Raw genomic sequence first — 21,640 nt, 5'->3', positions numbered from 1 at the left:
GGGCATTGATGGTCAGAATGGAATAGGCCGGAGAGAAGGTTTGATAAACGATGGTTTACAAAGAGGCGTTTTCTTTTATAACAACTATTAACTGTCTTCTGAGGTTGATTACCTTAGTACTAAAGTAATAGCATACAAGTAGATACAGTAGGTAAGGTATGTAGGTACCTAGGTAGGTAGGTATTGATGCATGTTGGTGATTGGCTGTTAGCTATAGTTTTGAGCTAACAATACTCTGTACAGGTAAACTGAATGCCTATTGGCTACAGCATGAAGCTGTCTCTATGCTCATTATCAACTTCATCTGCAGCAGCATATAACAGCTTCTTTTGAAGCGTACGATGAATTAATATCTCAACAGAGCAAATTCTACTAGCTCACAGGTATATATTTACCCGATGTCTGGGAACTCTACCCTGTAGAGACAAGTTATCAAGACTCTAATGTGCTTTATATGTAGACGCACCACCTTCTCCTTTGCTAAGCACTGCATACCGTTGTCAGAGTAGAGGCGGATAGCTTCCGATGGTGATAGCTTGAGCTCTTTTCTTTCACTCACGCACCAGGCGAAGTCTAGAAGCCCCTCTTTGCTTGGGTACCTACCTACCTACCTATTTGTAAGGCTATGGATTACATCGGAAGTTTGCATGCACTGCTCTGTTGTTCTGGCAGGTAAAGCATCCAACGCACAAACATCGAAAAGAGACCCAAGTCTCAAACCAAGGCTTACCTGTCAATGAAATCACCGCAAATTAACCATATCCCTCTCTTCTTCTTATTACTTTCACTCGGGTCGGGCAATCTATCTTGATACTCGCAATATTTTCCACTCCATCTCTGTCGATAAATGATCCACCATGACGAACGAGCTGCAAGCTGACGACAATGTTCGGGGCGGGGATTCTCTTGAAGACGCGCCCTTTGTGCGTCGTTCTACTCGTCTAGCTTCCAAGCCTCCTCAGCAGGTTACTACACAAGTCACAACGAGTGGCCCCAGGAGAAACCCGAAGCGCAAGGCCAGCGAGGCAGCAAACGAATTGAACCATCGCCTAAATTCTGACCAACTCCTTGACGAAGCTTTAGCTCCTCTGTCACTAAAGGATATCCAAGAGTGGGAAGGCTGGGTAGAGCTCGAGTCGGAACCAGCCTTCTTCAACATCATTCTTCGAGACTTGGGAGTTTGCAATGTCAAAGCTCAGGAGATCTTCACCATTGACCAAGATTCACTCGCACTTCTACCGTAAGACTACAATAAGCAATTTCTTATATCACAGCATATACTAACATCTCTTAGACAGCCGGTATACGGTTTGGTCTTTCTATTTCAGTATCTACCTGGGCTCGAAGAGGAGACCGAAGAACCAGATGCAACAGGTGTGTGGTTTGCGAATCAGGTAGGTAGCAGAAAACCTTTAAATATCCTTTCTGACTATGAATAGACCACAAGCAATGCATGTGCGACTGTGGCCATGCTAAACATTGTTATAAACGTCGAAGGAATCGACCTCGGTGAAAAGCTGCGAGCTTTTAAGGAGTCAACCAAGGACCTCAGTACTGCTCTACGAGGCCATCAAATCAGCAAAAATGACTTCATACGCACGATACACAACTCTTTCACACGTCGGATGGACCATCTCAATGCTGATCTATGCCTGGAGAACGAAGCGTCAGACGCGAAAACCAGCACAAGTAAGAGACGCACTGCAGCAAAGAAAGGGAAGAGGGCACCTCCACGAAGAAAGAGGTCCAATACAGAGTATGGATATCATTTCATTGCATATGTTCCCGCGGGTGGTTATGTGTGGGAGTTAGATGGGCTCCAGTATAAGCCTCACAAGCTGGGTAAGCTCTCTGCAACTATTCCAGGGGGGCATGGCTAATTTCGTCCATCAGATCGCGTTCCTGATACTGGCGATTGGACATGTGTGGCAAGACCACAGATAGAAGGCCGAATGCTTCAATATGAAGAGAGTCAGCTCTCCTTTAACCTCCTAGCTCTTTGTCAGAGCCCACTCACTGCCTACTCACAAACTATTGCCCACGCCGCTGCATCTCTCCAGTATCTGCACAAGAACACCGAATCTCTTCCCGCATTCAAGGACCTCATCTCTGCCGAGAAGCCTCCTCTGGACATTGAAGACAACTCGCGGCTGTCCGATTTCAACCTCACCAATGCAGATATCATGAGGGCACACGTTCCAGACGCTCTACAGGAAAAGATTAAGCGGTCGAATTTTGACTCTGAGAGTGCTTATGAGCTTCACCAAGAGCTTGTGATCGACGTCAAGGCTGCCATGGGCGAGTACCGCTCAGAATTGATGGCTATCTCCGATGACGAGCAGCGAGTAAAAGGCCGAAAAAAGGACTATGGACCTGCCCTACACAAGTGGATGAAAAAGCTTGCCGAGAAGGGCGTTTTGGAAGAAGTAATCAAAGCGACGTGATACGACGATTCAACGTCCTGTTGAAGTCATGAAGAGCTTGGAGTGTTTGGAACATAAGTAGTACTTGAGGAGTCTACTTACTCATGCTATTGAAACTAATTCTATTGTAGCAATGCTTTGCACACCTTTTCGCTGCGTAAACCACCTGTATTGTGAACCATGATCTCCTTTAAAGAGGGACTGGCCGCCGTCCATCATAATAGAGCCTTCCGAACACCAAGCATGCATTCCGAAAAGTAAAAATCGGCATAGCCAACATAAAAGAAAAGATTCTCAACGCCCTTTAATCGTCCGGGTACTGCTCTGTAATGTTGGACACAAAGGTACAAGTCTCAGCATCAAATCTCTTGAAGAACTTCCCAGCCTGAGGAAACAAAGATTCTGGGACCTCTCTCGGATCCCGAATCAGCACAATATTGTCTTCTGCAACAACATGCCGCTCAGGGCCTATTGTGCGTCTATGGTTATATGTCAGCTTGTAAATGAGGACCAGAGCTCTAGACGACTCACAGGCATGTGTAAAATGTTTGGTTTCGGGGACGCACCCGGTTAGGTAATTCTGTATCGCTGTTATCGTCCAGCGTCTCGTCAATAGCCACGGTGTGTGGCATGGGCAAACGCCTCGTACCCTGGTCGGTCCACCCATTAACAGCACCGATCCAGCCATATCGTCGGTGTCTAAAGACCTGCCCAATCTTGTAGAGCACATTTTGGGTTCGCGCGTTGTTCCTGTGGAAAACCGGCGGTGGAACCTCATCAAACTCATCTACAAGACCTAAAACCTCATGAGGGTCTTCCCACCTGCGGGGATTGTTCCTCATGAATCTCTCACGAAAGGGGCCAAAGCGATCATACAAAGGGAATATGTACTTCTCGACAAGCCAGGCATCTACGTGCCAGCTCTTTGCAAATCGGTTAAGGAAAGGCTCCAAAACCTCGTCCCATTCGAAGGAGTCGACTGGTGTAAGAAGAAGAGACGCCCAGAGTGCGGAGTAGAGGGAAGCCTCGATATTGGCTGGATCATTGCCGGTGATGAGTCTGGTAAGTTCGGGGTCAGCCTGCTCGTGGGCGCCAATCACCCTGGCAGCAGTGGCTCTGATATTGCGCGCTGTCCGCATGGCAATGGCGACAGGGTTTACGGGAGACAAGAAGGTATCGGTGCTCGACTGCCAGCCAAAACGGGACAGCAAAGCTTGTAAATCAGCCAGAGGGATCTCCTCACTCGAGCCATAGGGATCTAAGTACATCCTCTCTGGAGGTGCATGGTCCTCTGCAACAGGGGCGCTGTCCAGAGTTTTTCCTTTCTCTGCAAGCACTATAGCATGTACATGAGTTGGAAATGCGCAGCATTGTGCTTCGATACCCAAGCGCTGAGCGAGGCAGCAAAAGATGGCGCTCGAGATGATAGGAATCGAGTCGTGATCTTCATGGCGCAGAGCTTGGCCGATGAGACAATTTCTGAGATTTCGATAACTTGTCTCAGGATTCCGCAAACCTGTGAGGTTATTCATTCGGAGCCATCGGTTTAACTCCAGTGCCTTTTGTCGCGTTGACATTTCACCAATGTCTGGTTGAGTCTCAAGAAACTCGGCTGCCAAATTATCAAGAATATCGCTAATCTTGACGCAGTGTTAATCGGGGGGGCCTGGTCATACGAGGAGTACTTACATCGTCCAAATCGCCGGGCTGGTCGTGCAGAACGAATAAATCGAATGCCCCAAGAGCGCGCTCAAGGCTAAGGCTCTGTGGTTGGCCACTGTGAGTCGAGGTCACAAGTTGAATGTTGTACCACTCATCAATGGCGATAGATCTGTGGATACTATCCAGCAGGGATTGACTGTAATATCTAGAAGATCTGGATAAGTATTTGAACGAGAGATTAGCGATGAGGTTGCTCACCGTCGAGCCAAGACATCTTCGGCATTTTCGTCTGCTTTGCACTGCTCGAGGAGAAAATCTTTGGCGTCATAACCAAGTTGGCAAACTTTTTCATATCGCTTTAGGCGGCCAACTTTGGTTACAAGGATCTCGCCCAGGATGCGTTTGAGCTGTTCATTGCGGAACTTCCGTAAGATGAATAATTTCTTCCACGGTGTATCAGACGCCCTACCCTTTAAACGACGCCGCAGGTTGTGCTCGGGGTGCCAGAATCTAAAATTGCTTCGACAATGATATTTCCACAGAAGCGGTTCATTAGCCAGATGCCTTAGGCGATGTGAGACAAGTTGGAAATTAGAGAGGTTGTCTTCTGGGGGGATATAATAGAGCAAATGTTGAATTATCTCGTCTGGTACTTGGGAAAAGAACATGGCGGGCCTCTCGATGAGGCAGGCAGTCGATTATAGGAAGAATTGTGATGCGGTGTGGTGTGAGTGGTGAGTTCAGGTTGGAGGTTGGTTGGTGGTGTACGGAGTAGGCAGTCAGTCACTGTAGGTATGAATGTGAGATCTTTTTCTGATCGGGCTGTCGCTGTGAATCCGTTGTTCCGCTGTGTCACTGGAGTTTGCCGATCAACCGTATTCAACATGTCACGCTTTCTCCCCTCTTAGTGCTCATCAACCTATCGCCTCATTCTTTCAACCGATGTTATCATCGTTGGGTAGGTCTGGGGTACCTAATAAGGTACGTTAGGGTGAAGAACATTAGCGGGGTTATGGCCGCAGTGAGCAATGCTGAGTCATTCAAACGATTGATTTGATATGATTGGGTATCAACAAATGGCGGCAATTGGCTGCGATTTGTTTTGACTCTAGGCCGGAAATGGATACCAAAGTAAACAAAAACGCGCGTGGTAAGAGCGTCTGGGTCTTTCTCGCCCGACTTACAGCGGCGGTAAGATAGCACGCTACAATTCGACGCTACCTACTACTACCTTACCTACACATCTTTACGACTTCTTTATCACGATTTCTTCTCTCATCACTAACGACAAACACACCCAGAGACGCCCTTCGCAAGACTTGATTGCTCTAAATTGCAGAGCGTTTTAAACTGTTTACATATCATGCATTGCGTCTCTAATACACGGCATTTCTAAACTTTAAACCACCCACGCAACGACCGCCATCATGCCCGACTTTGGCGGCGGCGCGCTCGACACCCCGCGAACAAACATTGGGGATGCGACCTACCTCGGACAGCCCGACTTTGCCGATATAACACAAGAAGCATCCTTTCAGTCACCTCCAAAAGAGGGCAATCTCCTACAACAACTCCGCAATGGTCGCTCTAACGGCATTAATCTTCGCACCCCGCGCCAAAGAGGGCCCTTGGCCGACCGCCGAAACCTTCCTCCCAGCGTTGGAGGTGCCGAATTCACACCCTTACTTAAATCAGCAACAAGAAATAGTGTGCGACGCTATGGCAAAGAAAATGGCACCGCGGTACCGAACACACCGGCACTAGACAAGATCGACGAAGGTGACCTGACTCCCGTCCCCCGCGGCGACACGTCCATCTACCTAGGGTCGCGTAATCAGTCTTATATGGAGAATACCATTCCCGAGGTCGATACCAGTAGCGCTGCCTCAACCCCGTTGGCTGTTCCCCGAAGGAGAGGCGGTGATAAGGGACCCCTCCAGGATGGTAATCAGCTTTCGCTAAGAGAGCAGGAGAATGTGATTGATAGGATCGAAAAGGAGAATTTTGGACTGAAGCTCAAGATTCATTTCCTCGAAGAGGCGCTCCGAAAGGCTGGGCCTGGCTTTAGCGAAGCTGCCCTCAAGGAGAACACCGAACTTAAGGTCGACAAAGTCACCATGCAAAGAGAACTTCACCGATACAAAAAGCACTTGACGACCGCTGAGAAGGACTTGGAGAGCTATCGACAGCAAATGCTAGAAGTACAAGAAAAGGCTAAGCGGAAATACGCCAACCAGAGTAATCAGGCCGAAGTTGAGAAGCTGCAGCGCATATTAGAAGATCGCGAAGCAGATATCGAAGACCTCCAGCAACAGCTACAACAACAGAAAGGGAACAGTGACCAGGTCGAAAAGCTGCAGGATGACATCGGAGATCTCGAGGCTGACGTCCGGGAGAAGGATCAGCAACTCATGGAGCGTGAAGACGAGCTCGAGGACCTGAAGGAACAAATGGAAGCTCTCAGAGATGCTGTATCAGAGGCGGAAGAGAAAACCAAGGACACTCAACGAAAAATGCTGGCATTGGAGGAGAAAGCCCAACACAACGATGAGCTGGACGATGCCAAAGACACCATCCAAGACCTCGAACACAGTATCCGCCGTCTCGAGGAGCAAGTTGAGGATGCGAAAGCCAAGATGGAGGACGCTGTAGCCGAGAAAGAGCGAGCCGAGCACGATCTCGAAGAGCTTCAAAATGATATGGCCAACAAGTCAGTGGTGACAAAGGGACTTTCTCGTCAGATCGAAGAGAAGGTTGCTCGGTTGCAAGAGGAACTGGATCAAGCTGGCCAAGACTATGCTACTCTGGAGAAGGAGCATCATAAGGTGACGCAGGAAAACAATTCCCTACAGTCTACCGTCAAGGACCTCAAGAAGAACCACGAAAGGTTCGATCAGGAACGAAGTTCTCTATCAACCAGAATCGAGCAGCTTGAGGCCGACCTCCAAGCTCGAACTGACGAAAAGAACGTACTTCAAAGCCGACACGATGCACTTGCAATGGAGTCCAGGTCCCTCCAGAAGGATGTCCAGAAGCTAGAAAAGGATGTCCAAGATCTTGAGGATGGTCTAGCGGAAGAGAGAGAGCATGCGCTAGAAATTGAAAAGGATATCCGTGGTCAATACAAAGCGGAGATGGATCGCCTCAACGACGAAATTTCAGATCTTCAGGCAGAAATCCGCGAAAAAGACAATCTTTATGATAACGACAGCGAGAAATGGGAAACTGAGAAGCAAAATCTTGAATCAGAACGAAATCGCGCCGAAGAAAAGGCAGCAGGTTTGCAAAGAACAATCGATCGCCTCAGGGAAGCCGAAGGCACACTCTCGGATAAGGAGTCAAAGTTGCAAGCAGCTATTCAAAGCGAGAATGAACGACACAGGAGCGAAGAAGGAATCCTCTCACGACAGATTGAAGACCTTCAGGACGCCCTTGAAACTCGACAGACGTTATTAACAAATATACGCAATGAACTTTCCACCGTTCGTGACGAGTTACGACAGACACAGATCGAGCACCAGACACAAGTCCGAAGAGTTGCTGCTTTGGAGGATGAGGTGGATGTTCTGCAAACAACACTGGATGAAGAACAAAACGCCGGACGCTATGAAGCCGAGGCTGCTAAGCGAGAATGCGAAGATTTGAGAGAACAGCTCAAGTCTCTACGACAACGCACCAATTCATCCCAAGCAGCATCAACACAAGTCCTCAACAAGGAGATTGACGATCTCAGGGAACAGCTTCGGGAGGCACGCAAAAGAGCGGATCTCCATGAAGGTGCCAGTCTTGAGGTGGAAGACCTGAAAGAACAACTGAAGGCTTTCCGTCAACGAGCTGGCTCGTCCGATGCTGCTAGTCAAGAGATTGATGACCTCAAAGAACAACTCCGAGCTTTGCGACAGCGTGCCAATGCATCAGAGGCTGCGAATATTGAGGTTGAGAATCTCAAGGAGCAGCTGGGAGTGTTGCGCCAGAAGGCCGGTTCGTCAGAAGCCGCCCAGTTTGAGATTGATGACCTCAAGGAAGAGCTTAAGACATGGCGTCAACGAGCCGAGGCAGCCCAGGTCGCTATTGCTACTTCAGAGCAAGATGCTCAGCAGTCGACGGAATCGATGACACGATTGAAGTGGCAGCTTTCAGACGCAAACTCTCAGCTAGACAAGCTCTCCAAGGAGAAGCAGTCTCTTCAAGACCAAGTTGCCAAGATCACTGCTGAACTGCATTCTGTCAGCTCCTCCCTGGCTGAAGTCAAGGCAGAGCGGGATGAACTTGATGGGGAACTCCGCCGAACGAAATTCTACGACAATGAAACCCTTCGTGTTGATCAAGAGAGACTTGACCTCCGCACGGCCAAACTCAAACTTGATAACGAAGTACGACGCCTCAGGGATGAGAACAAGGCTCTCATTGAGCAGCGTGATGCGATTGAAAAGACGCTGGAAGATGAAATCGAGAAAGCTGCCGAGGAGGAAGAACGTCTGGGGCAGGAGATTCTTCAGCTACAGGCCAAGCTACGACAATCGTCCTCAACAGACAGTCATGATATCGCTGCTGCTCGGCGCACGATTCGTGAGCTTGAGCGTCGGATCGAGGACTATGAAGCCCAGCTAAATACTCGTCAAATACCTACCAACTTCGAGGGGAATAGCGAGCTATCTATGATCCGCAAGGACCTCACTACAGCTCGTCAAAAGGAGCTAGAGTTCCTACAGAAAGAATCTGCCCACCGTGATGTCGTCAAAGGTCTGAAGCGACAGATTGCCGACCTCGAGCGTCAAGTTCATGAGACTGAAGTCTCTCGCCTCATTGTGTCTCCGAAATCTTCCGCTAGCGATTCTGGTCGTAAGTCAGAGGTCACAGAGCTCAGAAGCCAGCTCTCCGCAGCCCAAAAGTCAATACAGGATCTCAGATCCAAGAACCGTGATGCCGAGCGCAGAGCGATACAGTTGTCTCAGGATTTCCAGCGCCAATTGAACGATCTCGAGGATCAGAAGATAGTACTCGAGGAGGTTCTCGAGGAGGCAAGAGCTCAAGCCGAGGAGACAGCAGCACAGCATGAGCGTGCTCTTCGTCGCATGAAGCATCAACTAGATAAGACAGAGCGTGAACGCAACGCCTTGGCCACAGTACAGCCTGATCTTGGTAGACATGACCGCCAACTGAGGAAGAATAAGGCCGAGATGGAGAACCTGGAGCATGATGTTCTTCAGCAACAGGAACTCATCGAGAGCCTTGCCGCCTCCGAAGCTTCTCTTCGACGCAAGCTAGAGCGAGCACGCAGCGAACGGGCAGCATTTCGCATGAGCGCAGAGAAACTACAGAAAGATCTTGAGCGCATCAAGGCCACAGCAGTCGCCGCTAGAAACGGAGCTTCCGACCGGCGAAGCGCTGTTGACCGCAAGGCTCTGGACATCACCATCGAAGGAGCTGACCAGGCTCTCGAGACAGTGATCAGGGCAGCTGAGAGTGCCGACGAGCGTCACAGAAAGGAGTTGCGAGGCATGGTGATGCAGATGGAGTGGATGCAGGCCCGTTTCCAGCGTGAGGCCTCTCTTCGGGCTGATGCCGGGTACGCGAAGAAGTTCCTCCAGCTGCAACTCGATGTTGCCAATGCATGGTAAGTTTCTTTGTCTCGTGATTGACTCGATTTATACTGACAACCGCACAGCAATAAAGCTCAACTGCGTGAGCTTGAAGACATCCGCACAAATCTCCTTGGCAACAAGAAGGCTCTCTCTCTACCCAGCCACACGACAGCTGCCACCTCGAACACAAAACCTACTCTCAAGACCTTCCTTGTCATGGCGCGTTTCATCGCTCGTGCTCGCTTGTCAGCCAACAACTGGGCCAAGCAAGAAGTTGTGCGTCGCAAACTTGTTGTTGCAACTGAGGAGCAGCGCAAGGTGAAGCGATCAAGGCAACTAAAGGTTGTGAGAGCCGAAGCATAAGGAAATATAGCATGTCTTTACACGGAGTCTGGACATGTGTAAGCTGGCAGGACCATCCACAGAACGAACACAGCATTGCATGAGCGAGAGTGAGAGCGTATGGTTTACAGGACTTGTATGGCTGGTCTGTATCATTGTCAATTTGGTTATTAGCAGGGTTGTTACGGATACCTAAGTCGTGTTTCTACATATGGTGGTTTTTGGCGTTGAGAAATAGGAATTTGACGATCGAAGCAGCAGTATGTTTGTTACATCACAAAGAGGCTAGGCGCTACGGGCATCAAATCAAGAGCATTTTGATTAACTACACTTCTTATCATACGCTTTATGTTTGAGTTCTCCGACACAGTTATCAAGACGTCAAGGTTCAAGTACAAACCCCTTCAGACAGCCTCCCATTGCAATGCCATCCAACGGTACTATGATACTCGTTCTCAAAAAAAAAATCAAAAAAAGGGGGGTAACCTCCCCCTATTCCGCCCAGCTTCCAACTCTTGACGTTTCTTCTAACACAATTGCAGCCGAATCTTCAGTAGATTCGGGGATTTCCAACTCCAAGTTCGAGGCACGGCGGTCATGATTTATTTACATTACATGACGAATAGTAGGTTTGTGTCTGTACTTGTTAGTATCTGACTATCGAGGTCGGAGATAGCTAGTTCGACTTACCAAGGGGGTGACTACACGACAGCTGAGGCTTCTGGGTGTATCGTGTTGCGAGCTCGTCACGGATGCTGTTCAGAAGCTGAACGTAGCTCTGCTGAGGACTCTTCTTGAGCGCGGTGACGAAGGCCCAAGACATGGCGCCGGTAGCTTGGGAGGCGATAGTTGCATCGGCACTATAGAAAACCTATGTTAGCGAATTGCTTCAACCATGCTGTGTCGTGTAGGGGTAAAGGCAAAATCTCCACCGATCCAACGCAGCTCGTCGCCCCAAATGCGCAAATACAGACTCTTTAAGAGACCATATCTGGCATCTGGAGCAGGCTCGGAAGATAGTTATTCAAGTTAGATACAACAAATTGTTAAAGCCAAAACGCCTTGCGCCATGCTAGCATGCCTAATTGAGGAACCTGTCCCAATAACAAAAATGAAGAAGTGAAAGCCAAACAATTAAGCTGGAATCATCTGGTAACAAGGGTAATACTGAGGGAATAGGGGTACCCACGAAGTCTGATCATCTTTGCTGCCGGACCACATGATAACGTCGGCTGGAGAGGTCTTTGTCCTCAAGTTGCGCTCGCGAACCTCGTCGCCATTGGCAGCCTTCTTGATAAAGCCGAAAATATTGCTGGCCACGCCTCCAAGATCGCCCTGGCTGTATGAGGAGATGACACCAAGCAGGCCTTGTCCTGCTTCCTTGGCCAGGTTGGGCTCCTTGAGAATGCCTTGCGTGGAGTAAATGTAGGGCAGATCGAGGGCGGTACCAGAGTGACACGAATCGAAGATTGCTGTCAGGCGAACACCAGCTTGTAGGGGGCGAACCATGATGCGGTGCATCTCGTCGTCGGTGATATGGCCAGTCTGTCTGAAGTCAACCGGGTAAATGACTTCGTCGTAGCCATCGTCTTCGTCGCCATCAAGATCCTTTGTTTGTCCACCATGACCTGTGACAATTAGTAAAGGTTTTGGAGCTTGGGTGTGCTCAGCGTTCGAAAGCATAATTCGTACCTGAGTAATGAAAGAATAAAGAATCGTTAGGTCGAGCATCTTTTACTAGCCAATGCATAGCTCGAAGAATGTTTTGTTTGGTTGGCTGGCTCATGGGGTTTTGCTGATCATCGGTAAGGATCACCATATCCTCACGCTTATAGCCAAAGTGCTCGGAAAGATAAGCAGTCATGTTGCGGACATCGTTGATGCAGCCGCGGAGCTGACCGCGCTGGTTGAAGTAGTTGATTCCAATGAGAAGAGCTTTTCTCCTGCCGGTGCAGTTCGAGTATCTGAAGTTGTAGCTATTGGGAGCGCCATGACCGAATTGCTGAGGTGCTGTAGGAGGAGGAGCGGGGCCGCCTGGTTAGAGTTAGCTGGTACTGTACAAGTCGGTCGAGGAGCACATTGTCCATAACATACCACCAGGTCGCGAGCCGTAATTAGGTTGAGGAGGTCCTTGTTGGTAGTGGCCACCGTACTGCTGCTGCTGCTGCTGCTGCTGCTGCTGCTGAGGAGGAGGAGGAGGCCCTGAGTAGTACTGCTGTTGGGGAGGCTGTTGTTGGTAACCGAACGGCGGCTGAGGAGAAGGCTGGCCCTGCGGGTAGCCACCGCCGTATGAAGGTTGGGGTCTATAGAAGTGAAGATATTGTTAGTTATGAAGTCCATGATGACGAATGGTTCGTCAGGCAATAGCATAAGCGATCGACGGGCGCATGGGAAATGCGGGGGACGTGTATCAAATGATGTTCGTGTTTTTGGGGGAGTCGTACGGGTAATAATTGCCCTGAGGCTGCTGATGGTATTGGGGTTGCGGTGGGCCGTAGCGGCCAGAATTGTAACCCGGATATCCCGACATGACGGGGCGGTTTCGGTGTTGTTTGGAGTTGAAGTGTTTAGGTAGAGCAGCGGCTCAGTATATCGGTCGTGTCTGGACTTTGCTGATGATGTTGGAGAAAAGATGTCGAGTCGGTCGAGAGAAATGCAGGTAAGAAAAGGATGAAGAAAGCAAGCCTGGCTGGGCTGGGCCTGGGAAACTCGGGCTCGGCGCCAAGACAGATCAGACAGGATAGCGCATGTAAAAAATGTACCTAGTTCTGGGGTGAAGCTGGGCGCAATGACGATGTATTGTAGTAAAAGCGCGTGGGACGGTCAAGTGCTCAAGAGTATGGGCCAATGCTGCTGATTGATGCTGTGCTGATGAATGCTGATGCTGATGGGATGCTCACGCGGGGCAAAAAAAGAGGCGAGAAGAAGGCGTTCGTTCTTTACGCTCGTTCGCTCGAGTACTCGACTTTGATTGATTGATTGATCTAAGGGTTCTTTGAAGGCCGGGGGTCGGGATTGGATGGTTCTTCGATGGGATTGGTTCCAGAGCTGGTAGCTGTGCACGGGGCGTTTGGTCTATGGAAGCTGAAGGCGGGGGAAGCACCTTCAGAGAGTACCTAAAGGAAGAGAAGAGCTGAGGAGAAGAGAAGATGTCGATATGTTCTTGTCTGATATTGGATGGCGGGAGACGAGATGATATAAACCAGTGAGGCAGGCGCTTAGGAAGAAGAAAGGGAACAAAAATCGTAGATGAGAGCGACAAGAAAAGCAATGAGAGAGGTTCAAGGTCAAGGTCTCGCAAGCTTAAGGTGGTCGAGGACAAGGGGGGGTGTGTGTAGGGTGTAGAGAGAGGATGGATGATTGATTTGGTGTACAGCGGCCGACCAGGGCAATTTTATGGTTGATTCTGTGGTTGATGTTTTAGACAATCGCGGCAGTTGCGCCTATGATGGGTATTTCGCCTCTGAGTCTAAGACGATTGATCGATTGATCGATTAATGGTCGTTGCTGAGAAATGCCGTGTTTAAGGGACCCAGCTCGACTGGAACTTTCTGGGGGGTATCGTAGGTAGGTGCCCGTGATGTGGGGGGAATACCTAGGTACCAGGACCCTTATAGTGCAACCAGTGCTGTTGGCGTCTTGAATGAGGTGGCTAGAGGGGACTGAACCTGAAGCTGACTGGGGAGAAGCATTAACAGTTGAGGGGATATAGCATCTTCTTAAATCGTATATCCAAGCTCTGAGAATAGATTCAACTAGCTTTAGTGTAACTCGACTATGTCTATTTGTCTTTGAAGCTATTGCTTGCTCTCATGTCCTGTGATGCAACTCTTGTTGTCTTGACAGCTCGGTAATGGAGGCTCAGCGCCAGAAGAGGCCCAAAGGGGAAACATGGCCGACAATGGAAATCGCTGGTGTTAGCTCAACGACCACTACGGAGATGTTCGACTGCGCTACAGCACGAGATGCGTCCGACTTGGCAATATTTCACATCACACCGTCTCTATTTGGGAAATACTCCTTACACTGCCTTTACCATTCTCTATCTGTTCTCTTCAGGCTGCCTATCTTGGAACTATCGCTCTGTTCGTCCACTGTCATTGATAGTAGTTATTCTAATTGTACCCATCCAAAGACTCTTTTCTTGATCAAATTCAGGCTGTGCTTCTACAGGGATCTCATACTTACACTACAGTGCTAACTGCCTAGTTTCCGACCCGACTGACTGGGCCCCGGCTTCAATTTGCCGAGTCTCTGGGCTCTGGCCTTGTCATGCCCTGTTTGTCGTCTCACCGGACCTCAGCCAAGTCCCTCGTTACGTGTCGTGGTGTTTCTTGGCCCATGTAATAATTTATGACTGACTTCTCAGGGAGCAAGAAAACATGAGACTCGAGAAGAGGATGCCAAAATAAACCCAGTAGAGACTCCCCTAAACATAGGCAGGCTAAATTGCCTAAGTCTTTTTATCACTTAGAATAAAGGTCCTAAGTTTTCGTACCTCTCCCTGTGACCATCTCACCTTCCGCGTTGCTTGATAGTTGTTAGGTACCAGCCACTGTAATTTACAAGGTTGCGGCTCTTTTTCTTTTATCGGTTCGCCAGATTCAGATGATATTTTGAATGTTGGTGGCATAGGACTCTTCACGGTCGAGACCTGCGCCATGTGTGGAATACCCTTCGATCACTGAACGCAGAGACCATCTGCGACATATCTCCGCTATGGTGGCTTTGAGTCTCCATCAAAGCCAAACGTTTTCGCTGAGACGTTTCAAATGTCACATCGGGGAACCACAGACGGGTATGTGATATCGGACAAAACACCATATTCATAACGAGTCTCAAAACGTGGTCAAGTTTAGGGTAGGACGTGTGTCTAACAATGATCGACGCCCCCCATGCTCACCTGTCAATCACCCTAAGATTGAGTTCCTAGGCGCGCTGAATCTGTAATTTTGCACGTTAGCCAATTGATGTCTCGAGATGCCAAAGGTTTCAAACGTCATAAAGACCGGACTCTGGCATTCGGCCCCTGTCAGGCTGAGGCGGCGTTCCGCACCCGCTTCCCGAGGCCGGTGCAACGGCGATCACCGATGCAGGCCCGGAGCAGGGGGTTCTCAACGTCAAGTGAGCAATTGCATCGATAGACTGAACCACTCTAGTTATAAGCACTTCATTATGTATTTCCAAGAGACTACGGAGTATACAGACGATAAAAAAAATAAAAAAAAGAGTAACAGCCAGGAGATAATGATACTCATCAGCCATGTCCGAAGCCATCATAACTTCCACCAACCACTAGCCGAACGATACAAGACAGGGCATAGGTACTGTACAAACAGCAAATAGGGGCTTTCCTAATCGTCCAAGCAAGGGAACGACAACAAATTCACGATCATGCACCTTTGGATAAAAAGATAGAAGAAGAAAAAATGGCTGAAATTACCCGATAGCTCCCCCGTCTACGGCACGAAGATCATCCCGTAACGGTTTAGCAGACGGACATACCGAGAGCTGAACCAGGGCTGAGTGGGCCAATGACGGACGTTGCTGCTCCGCCGCCTGGAGCTGAGCGGGGAATTGGAGCTTGAGGAGCTTGGGCCACTTGGATGAACGGTTTTTAGGGTCTTGTTCAGTTGCATTCTCGTGGCTGTGACAAGGGCCTCAGCTTACCTTAGGTTATCACGGAGGACAGGATATGGACCGTTAGGTTACCATTAGGCTGGGCCTGATTTTGATGACGGTACGTACCTATTATCTTGCACTCTCGACGTGTCATCCAAATTGTCGGTACAGCACTCCGATTACTGCAGCAAAGCATATGTATCATGACATAGTTTCTCGGAGTCTCCTAAGAACTCTACGCACTCATACCACATACTCAACACCGACGCACCCTTCTCTTTTCCGTATCATATCCGGCAGGCTCAAACTAAAAGCCTCAGAGCCCCAAAAGCCAAAGTTACAAGCCTCCCGAAGTTGAATACCAAACGAGAAACGTACTCCGTCACTAGACTCGACCATGCCACGCGGGTCTACGTCCTAAATAAGATAGCTTCAGCCTCTCCATGCAGCCACAAACACCAACACCAACACCAACACATATCCACATTCGCTTGATATCTAAGACAACATAGGGTGATTCCGTTAATTAGCCTGCTAGCTCACCCGTTGATACGGAACGCTACAGGAAGCTATGCTCCGCGTCTCCCTCAGCTTCGATCTGTATCGTGGCATGCTCGACATGTCTCAAGTTCCCTGATCCCTCTCTACCCTGCAGAAACACTATGCAATGCCCTCTCATGTCAGCTTCAAGAGACCCGAAAGCAATGTCAATACCCATGCCTTGCATAAGGTTACCCGAGCACCCGTTTTCATGTTCCCTGAATCATTTTCCTAGACCCGAGCATATGGTTCATGGAATTTGTGTGTTGCATCGTGAGTGAGTGAGTGAGTGTGTACCAACATCGTGAGACTTCCAGTTCAGCCTCCATTGCTCGAATTCCTAATGGCGTGACGACGATTACAAGGCATAGCCAGAGTTACCTATCAGGTAATTCCATGCAGCATCACCTGCAGGTGATAAAAGTCCCAGTCTCAGCTGCCGCCTCATTGTAACCCTCCTCCTCAAGGGTATCTGATCGATAGAAAAAACCAAGCTAATCGGAACCGGAGACAGGAATGTGACCCTGGTTAATGCATGTTATGTATGGATACCCTATGTATGGATACCCTATGTATGCGTGTGATAAACCAACCAGGCAACTATGCCGTCTTAGGCTTTCCTGAACCTTGCGCTGACTTCTCATCCTGAGATCCAATATACTAATGCAAGCAAGAATGAGGTTTCCCCAAACCCATGGCCCACCTTAAAATAAGCTTAGGCATTGGTCATAGCAACGTCCCCATCAGACACAACATCTTTTCTCATCTGGTAAGCCATCATCGCCCACACTAGTTTCATAGCTGCTAGTCGTTGTATGGTATCAAATAAATCGTACCAGGGGCTCCTCCAAGCCTCAACCTTACCCCAACTTCGCCTGGATGCATCTGGCTCCCGTGCCCCTTCCAGAGCCTCAAGTAGCCGATTGGGTACTCTGACACGGATGACCGAGATATGGTGAAACAGCGAGCTCACTACAAAGATATCGTCGTAGTCGGCCCCCTTGCGCCTCCCAATGGCTTCGTATTGGGCCTTCTTGTCCCAAGTCGATGATGGAGGCCGAATCATGCGATAGTTGTCGTAGATACTCATGTTTTTGCGAGGTTTCTTAGCAAGTGGCATGGGAAGACCGTTCTCGTCACTGGGTTTCGCGTCCTTGTCGCCTTGTACCAGGTCCTTTTCGACCTCGCGTCCTATGGGCCCTCCAGGACCGCCTCCCCAGCGCTGCTTGGTTGTCCACCATTCTCCCTCCCCAAATCGCTTCTCAGTCTTTCCTTCACGTGCTCGATGCTGCGCTGTGATTAGAGCTGCTACGATCTCTCGAGCGAGGTCGAGTGACTGTGCAGTTTCAGGATCAGGCTGAGTGAAGTCAGTTGTACCTCTGGCACTGACAGCGGCGACAGGCCCGTGGACCACACCTGCACGAGCGGCTTCACGGGTTGTGGGACTTTGAAATATGAAAAGGCAGCCTGAGGGGCAAAAAGATTTGCGAGAACCAGATCCTTGGGGTGAACTGAAGTGAAGTCGTGGTTCGGTTCGAGAAGGCGAGACGTTGCACCCAAAGTCATAAGCAACAAGTTTGATGAATGATGTCATCAGGTTATTGCGATATTCGAGTGGCATAGACGATCCAGCGCTGGTTCTGAAGAAGTTTGCGCTTTCATCTGGCTTGGGACTCGCAGGTTTTGCGTCCCCCGAGTTTGCGGCATCGCCAGACGAAGTAACTTCTGGAGAAGCCTCAGGGGAAGGAGGAAGCGGTAATGGCTGAGTTGGGTCATCCCAAAAAGAGGTAAAGGCTTCAAGGCAACGGAAAAACTCATAGGCATTCCCTAAACGAGCCTGTGTCTTTCCTTTGGGGGCTGGAAGCCTTCTGACTGTCCGAAAGGCGTCTTCATTGACGTTCGACAATTCCTTCTTGCGTTCCAGGTACACATGGCAGCCGGGAGAGAGGTTGCCGTTTCTTAAGAGGTGACGGGTGGACTGATTCTTCTCTTGGGCTTCGTCTGACGACAGTTTGTCCCAGCTATCGAAGTCCGGGATGAATGAAGGGTCAGGAATCAGGTCTGTGGGCTTGACATCGAGGTTCAGATTAAGACCAATGGCAGAGAAACCCGAAGGACCGAGAGCGGCAGTTGATCTTCCAGTGTTACGGAGAAGAGTAGATAGCTCAGACGGTTCATCGATGGTATCGTCGTCCTGAGCAAAAGGTTGAAAGCGAGGAAGGGTTACCGGCGTAGGAGGCGGTACATCCTTAGGATCAACCTTGCTCTTGGCCGGAATGCCAGCTGAAGAAGACAAAGTTTAGCCAGGGTCTATCAAGGTGGAGAGGCAGGTCGCAAGGTGACAGAATTGTGGGGGAGGGGGAGGCGACATAGACAGGGAAACGAAGTGAGGGGGTTAATGAGGTGTTTTGTGAGGCTCAGATGTTCATGAGGATCACAATGAGTAGGGAGGATGAGGTTCAAGTGCGATGGGAGGCGGATGGAGAGAAGACTAGCTTACCGAAGGAGGTGAAGTTTCCAAACATGGCAGCTGAAGCGCTTGTAGTGGCGCAACTAACAATGTAAGGTACCGCGAGATAGAATGCTTAGGCTATGGATGAAAGCTAGCTATGCTATGGGGCGCTATGCTAAAGAGAAGACGACGTCAGTTTTGGTCCGGCAAGGTGTGACATAGCACAGAGCACATACGGTAGCTAGATGTTGATTGGGTACGCAGAGGTGAGTGAGGGCCTCAAGACGGCCTGGCTGTCGACGAGGGAAGCTGACGGAGACGATGAACTGACGGAGGATAACTATAAACGATAAGACTTTTCAAGAGAGATCCAAAAGCGATACGCTAAGTACTAAGGTAGCCAACAGCTATGAAATGGGCAATAAGACAAGGGTGCGTTAACAGAGACTCGGCCAGACAATAAAATTGAGCCTCTGGCGTGGAAAAGACAAAGTGCGTTGAAAGATGAAGCCTCAAAAGTTTCGGTGACTGAGGTTGAGTCGAGCGAGGTGTTGGTCAGTGCCAAGATCGGCTCGGTCCACGCGGGAGCAGCCGCGGGGTTATTTCAATGCCTAACAAGAGAGCCAACCACAGGCTCTACCTTCTGAGGGACTAATTATCTCCTGCTGAAGCGACATGAGAAGAGGATATCAGTTGTCTTGTTTAGGTAGGTAGGAGGTCATGTCGATGTTCTTGATCCATGATAGGAGTGAGTTGGTGGTGCCTGGACCGAAGCCACCACCGCCTTTACCCGGCAAATGGACCCCTATTTCCGCGATTGGTCAGCTGTCGACTGTCTTCAATGCATCACCATGTCAATTCATGCTTCATGCAAGACCGGCCAGTTCTCATTGGTAATAGATGTTTGAGAGACACGACGAGAGCGAGTGAGCTTCTAACAAGTTGTTTCATGTCACTTCCTAATCTGGTCAGAGAATGCCAATGGATGTGCTAGAATTGTGCTGGTGCCACAAACCTAACACAGATGCTTTATTTATAACAAGACCCGATGAAATAATGGAAAGGTGCCGATATGAGATATCTCACGTCCCCGGTTTCCCCCTTTGCCAAGAAGAAACATTGGAGTCCAATGCTTTTAAGAAGAAGCCAAGAGAAAAGCCACCGTTTCTAAACAGCATTGAACTTCTCCACCTACTTAGGTAGGTATTTAATATTCACCAAAGCCAGTTCAAAAACCATAGCAAAGAATGGTGAACTTCTTATAAACTGAAATACCCTAGACCACAATGTATGATTTATAGAGTTCGCTCGTTCAACGCGTTCTCTAATCTGAGTTCGAAGTTCTCTCCGGGTGGTGTCTACAGAAATTTGTTTATTATGCTGGGGATGGGGTTCTGAGTGCCTGGCATATACTTTATTCTAGATGATGCAACTGATGCGTAACGCGAGCTCTTCCACACTGCAAAATTTGATCCAGAAACAAGCGATCATGAAAGAAGATCTCGGGGTTTACTAATATATGGTTATGATAATGCCTCGTATTATATCTAGCCTAAATGATAGACACAAAATACATAATGCTAGGTCGGAATAGGTTTGCCACTCACTTAATATTTATCTTCAAGTTGGGTCTCAGCAAAGCTACTTACATGGGCAGTTAAGAAAGGAATCTGTATGCTATTTCTGGGGACTTGTAAACCAGATATTGTGATGTTATCAGGTATACATGTTCAATGGTGAAAAGAGTATAAGAAGTTCGTCTTCCAACTTTGAACGCAGCTGAATAATGTTCTCATCCCAAATGATTACATGGAGATTTAACTATGTTGTTTAAACGTAGCACTGGCTAAGTCTAACCATAAGCTCAACCCTGGTGCTTCACGATGTTCTTAAATCAGCATCTAATCTCACAAACGAAGCATATGGGAATTATATGGAACTCTTTTAGGATGTGTTCATACTCAAACTCTCATTATAGTCCCATTCTTCTCAACAACTTACCCACCTGGAAAGCTCCCAACAGATTGGTAAAACTCACAATTCTTTCTCAAGACCATTGGATCCCTGGATTGAAGGATGATATCCATGTTTAAGGTTACGGTATCAAAAGCTTTAGCGTCTTCGCACGCCATCAACTCTATTCCGTCCCATGCTGGTTACTCAGCGGAACTCGACATTACGGATAGAGGTTCTATTTCGGTAATGGAAAGGCGTCGCTAACAGAGGCACAGACAAATTTAGGTATGTACGAGAAACGGTGACAGTCCGAGTCAGGCTCGAGGCGAAAAAAGCCAGGAATGTGGGCGGCTGTGGCCCGGAACATGGGCCAAGGAGCGGTAAGTCAAGGGATGCCTGAGCGGATGAACTGATCCAAACAGGGATCTTGGGAGAGGGCGGTTTGAAGTACAACATAGTATTCAACGTAGATGGCACATGGGATTGATAGTGCATGAAGAAGGATTGAACCAGATGTTTTCTGCTTACCAGCCTAATCTATTTGGCGATCCAACCCTGTTATGTTTCCCAACGCTGAGCTGTTGGGCTGATTTGTTTGGTTTCCTGTTTGTGTGAAGGTGTCGAGGAGCTGTTTGTGTGTGATAGCTCTGTGATGACTTTGGAACTAATGCCGGCATCATCCCAAAGGGGACACCTTTCAGGTACGTTATGCAGGTACTATGCACGTTCATTGATTAGCTGCTAGCCAAACAATTCTCAGGAGGATGAAATTTCCAGTCTGTCTGTCATTTTGTTCTACGGAGTAAAGCGAGCTTTGTTTCGTGGGATATTTTGCCGTGCCTTGTCTTCCACGTTCTAGCAGTGGGGCCTTTGGCTAACTTTAGGCGTGATGTACCAGGCTCGGCGCGTTTGCTGGCGGGAAGGGCCACAACGGGCAGGGCCACAGGGAGAAACGGTGGTGGATGTTCAGGTGTCTCAGGTGGCCAGGTACAGGTATTAGTAGCGCTCGGGCGCTAACCAGAATGACTTTTACTTACTGCTCCTGCCAAGATGATTGA

The 21,640-nt window shown here is 48.9% G+C and overlaps 5 protein-coding genes across 5 annotated transcripts; 2 read left to right on the top strand and 3 right to left on the bottom strand.

Moving 5' to 3' along the window:
• Positions 1-857: 857 nt before the first annotated feature.
• FMAN_06035 (uncharacterized protein) lies at positions 858-2,444 on the top strand (the record flags this gene model as incomplete). Its single annotated transcript, XM_041827235.1, has 4 exons — positions 858-1,240; positions 1,295-1,394; positions 1,440-1,842; positions 1,894-2,444. The coding sequence occupies 4 exons, from the start codon at positions 858-860 to the stop codon at positions 2,442-2,444; spliced, it is 1,437 nt and encodes a 478-aa protein (XP_041678218.1).
• A 283-nt stretch (positions 2,445-2,727) lies between these two features.
• Positions 2,728-4,753, bottom strand: FMAN_06036 (uncharacterized protein; the record flags this gene model as incomplete). Its single annotated transcript, XM_041827234.1, has 4 exons — positions 2,728-2,902; positions 2,955-4,063; positions 4,113-4,290; positions 4,344-4,753. The coding sequence occupies 4 exons, from the start codon at positions 4,751-4,753 to the stop codon at positions 2,728-2,730; spliced, it is 1,872 nt and encodes a 623-aa protein (XP_041678217.1).
• Positions 4,754-5,512: 759 nt separating this feature from the next.
• On the top strand, positions 5,513-10,033 carry FMAN_06037 (uncharacterized protein; the record flags this gene model as incomplete). Its single annotated transcript, XM_041827233.1, has 2 exons — positions 5,513-9,702; positions 9,754-10,033. 2 exons carry the CDS (start codon positions 5,513-5,515, stop codon positions 10,031-10,033), a joined length of 4,470 nt encoding a protein of 1,489 aa, XP_041678216.1.
• Positions 10,034-10,623: 590 nt separating this feature from the next.
• Positions 10,624-12,542, bottom strand: FMAN_06038 (putative caspase; the record flags this gene model as incomplete). Its single annotated transcript, XM_041827232.1, has 6 exons — positions 10,624-10,649; positions 10,703-10,872; positions 11,202-11,640; positions 11,705-12,046; positions 12,107-12,315; positions 12,457-12,542. 6 exons carry the CDS (start codon positions 12,540-12,542, stop codon positions 10,624-10,626), a joined length of 1,272 nt encoding a protein of 423 aa, XP_041678215.1.
• Positions 12,543-16,889: 4,347 nt separating this feature from the next.
• On the bottom strand, positions 16,890-18,699 carry FMAN_06039 (uncharacterized protein; the record flags this gene model as incomplete). Its single annotated transcript, XM_041827230.1, has 2 exons — positions 16,890-18,457; positions 18,675-18,699. 2 exons carry the CDS (start codon positions 18,697-18,699, stop codon positions 16,890-16,892), a joined length of 1,593 nt encoding a protein of 530 aa, XP_041678214.1.
• Between the last annotated feature and the right edge of the window lie 2,941 nt (positions 18,700-21,640).

The sequence above is a fragment of the Fusarium mangiferae genome (genome assembly GCF_900044065.1).
Source record: "Fusarium mangiferae strain MRC7560 genome assembly, contig: FMAN_scaffold002, whole genome shotgun sequence".
NCBI lineage: Eukaryota > Fungi > Ascomycota > Sordariomycetes > Hypocreales > Nectriaceae > Fusarium > Fusarium mangiferae.
The sequence above is the reverse complement of the archived record's forward strand: the minus strand, read 5'-3'. Positions and strand labels throughout refer to the sequence as shown.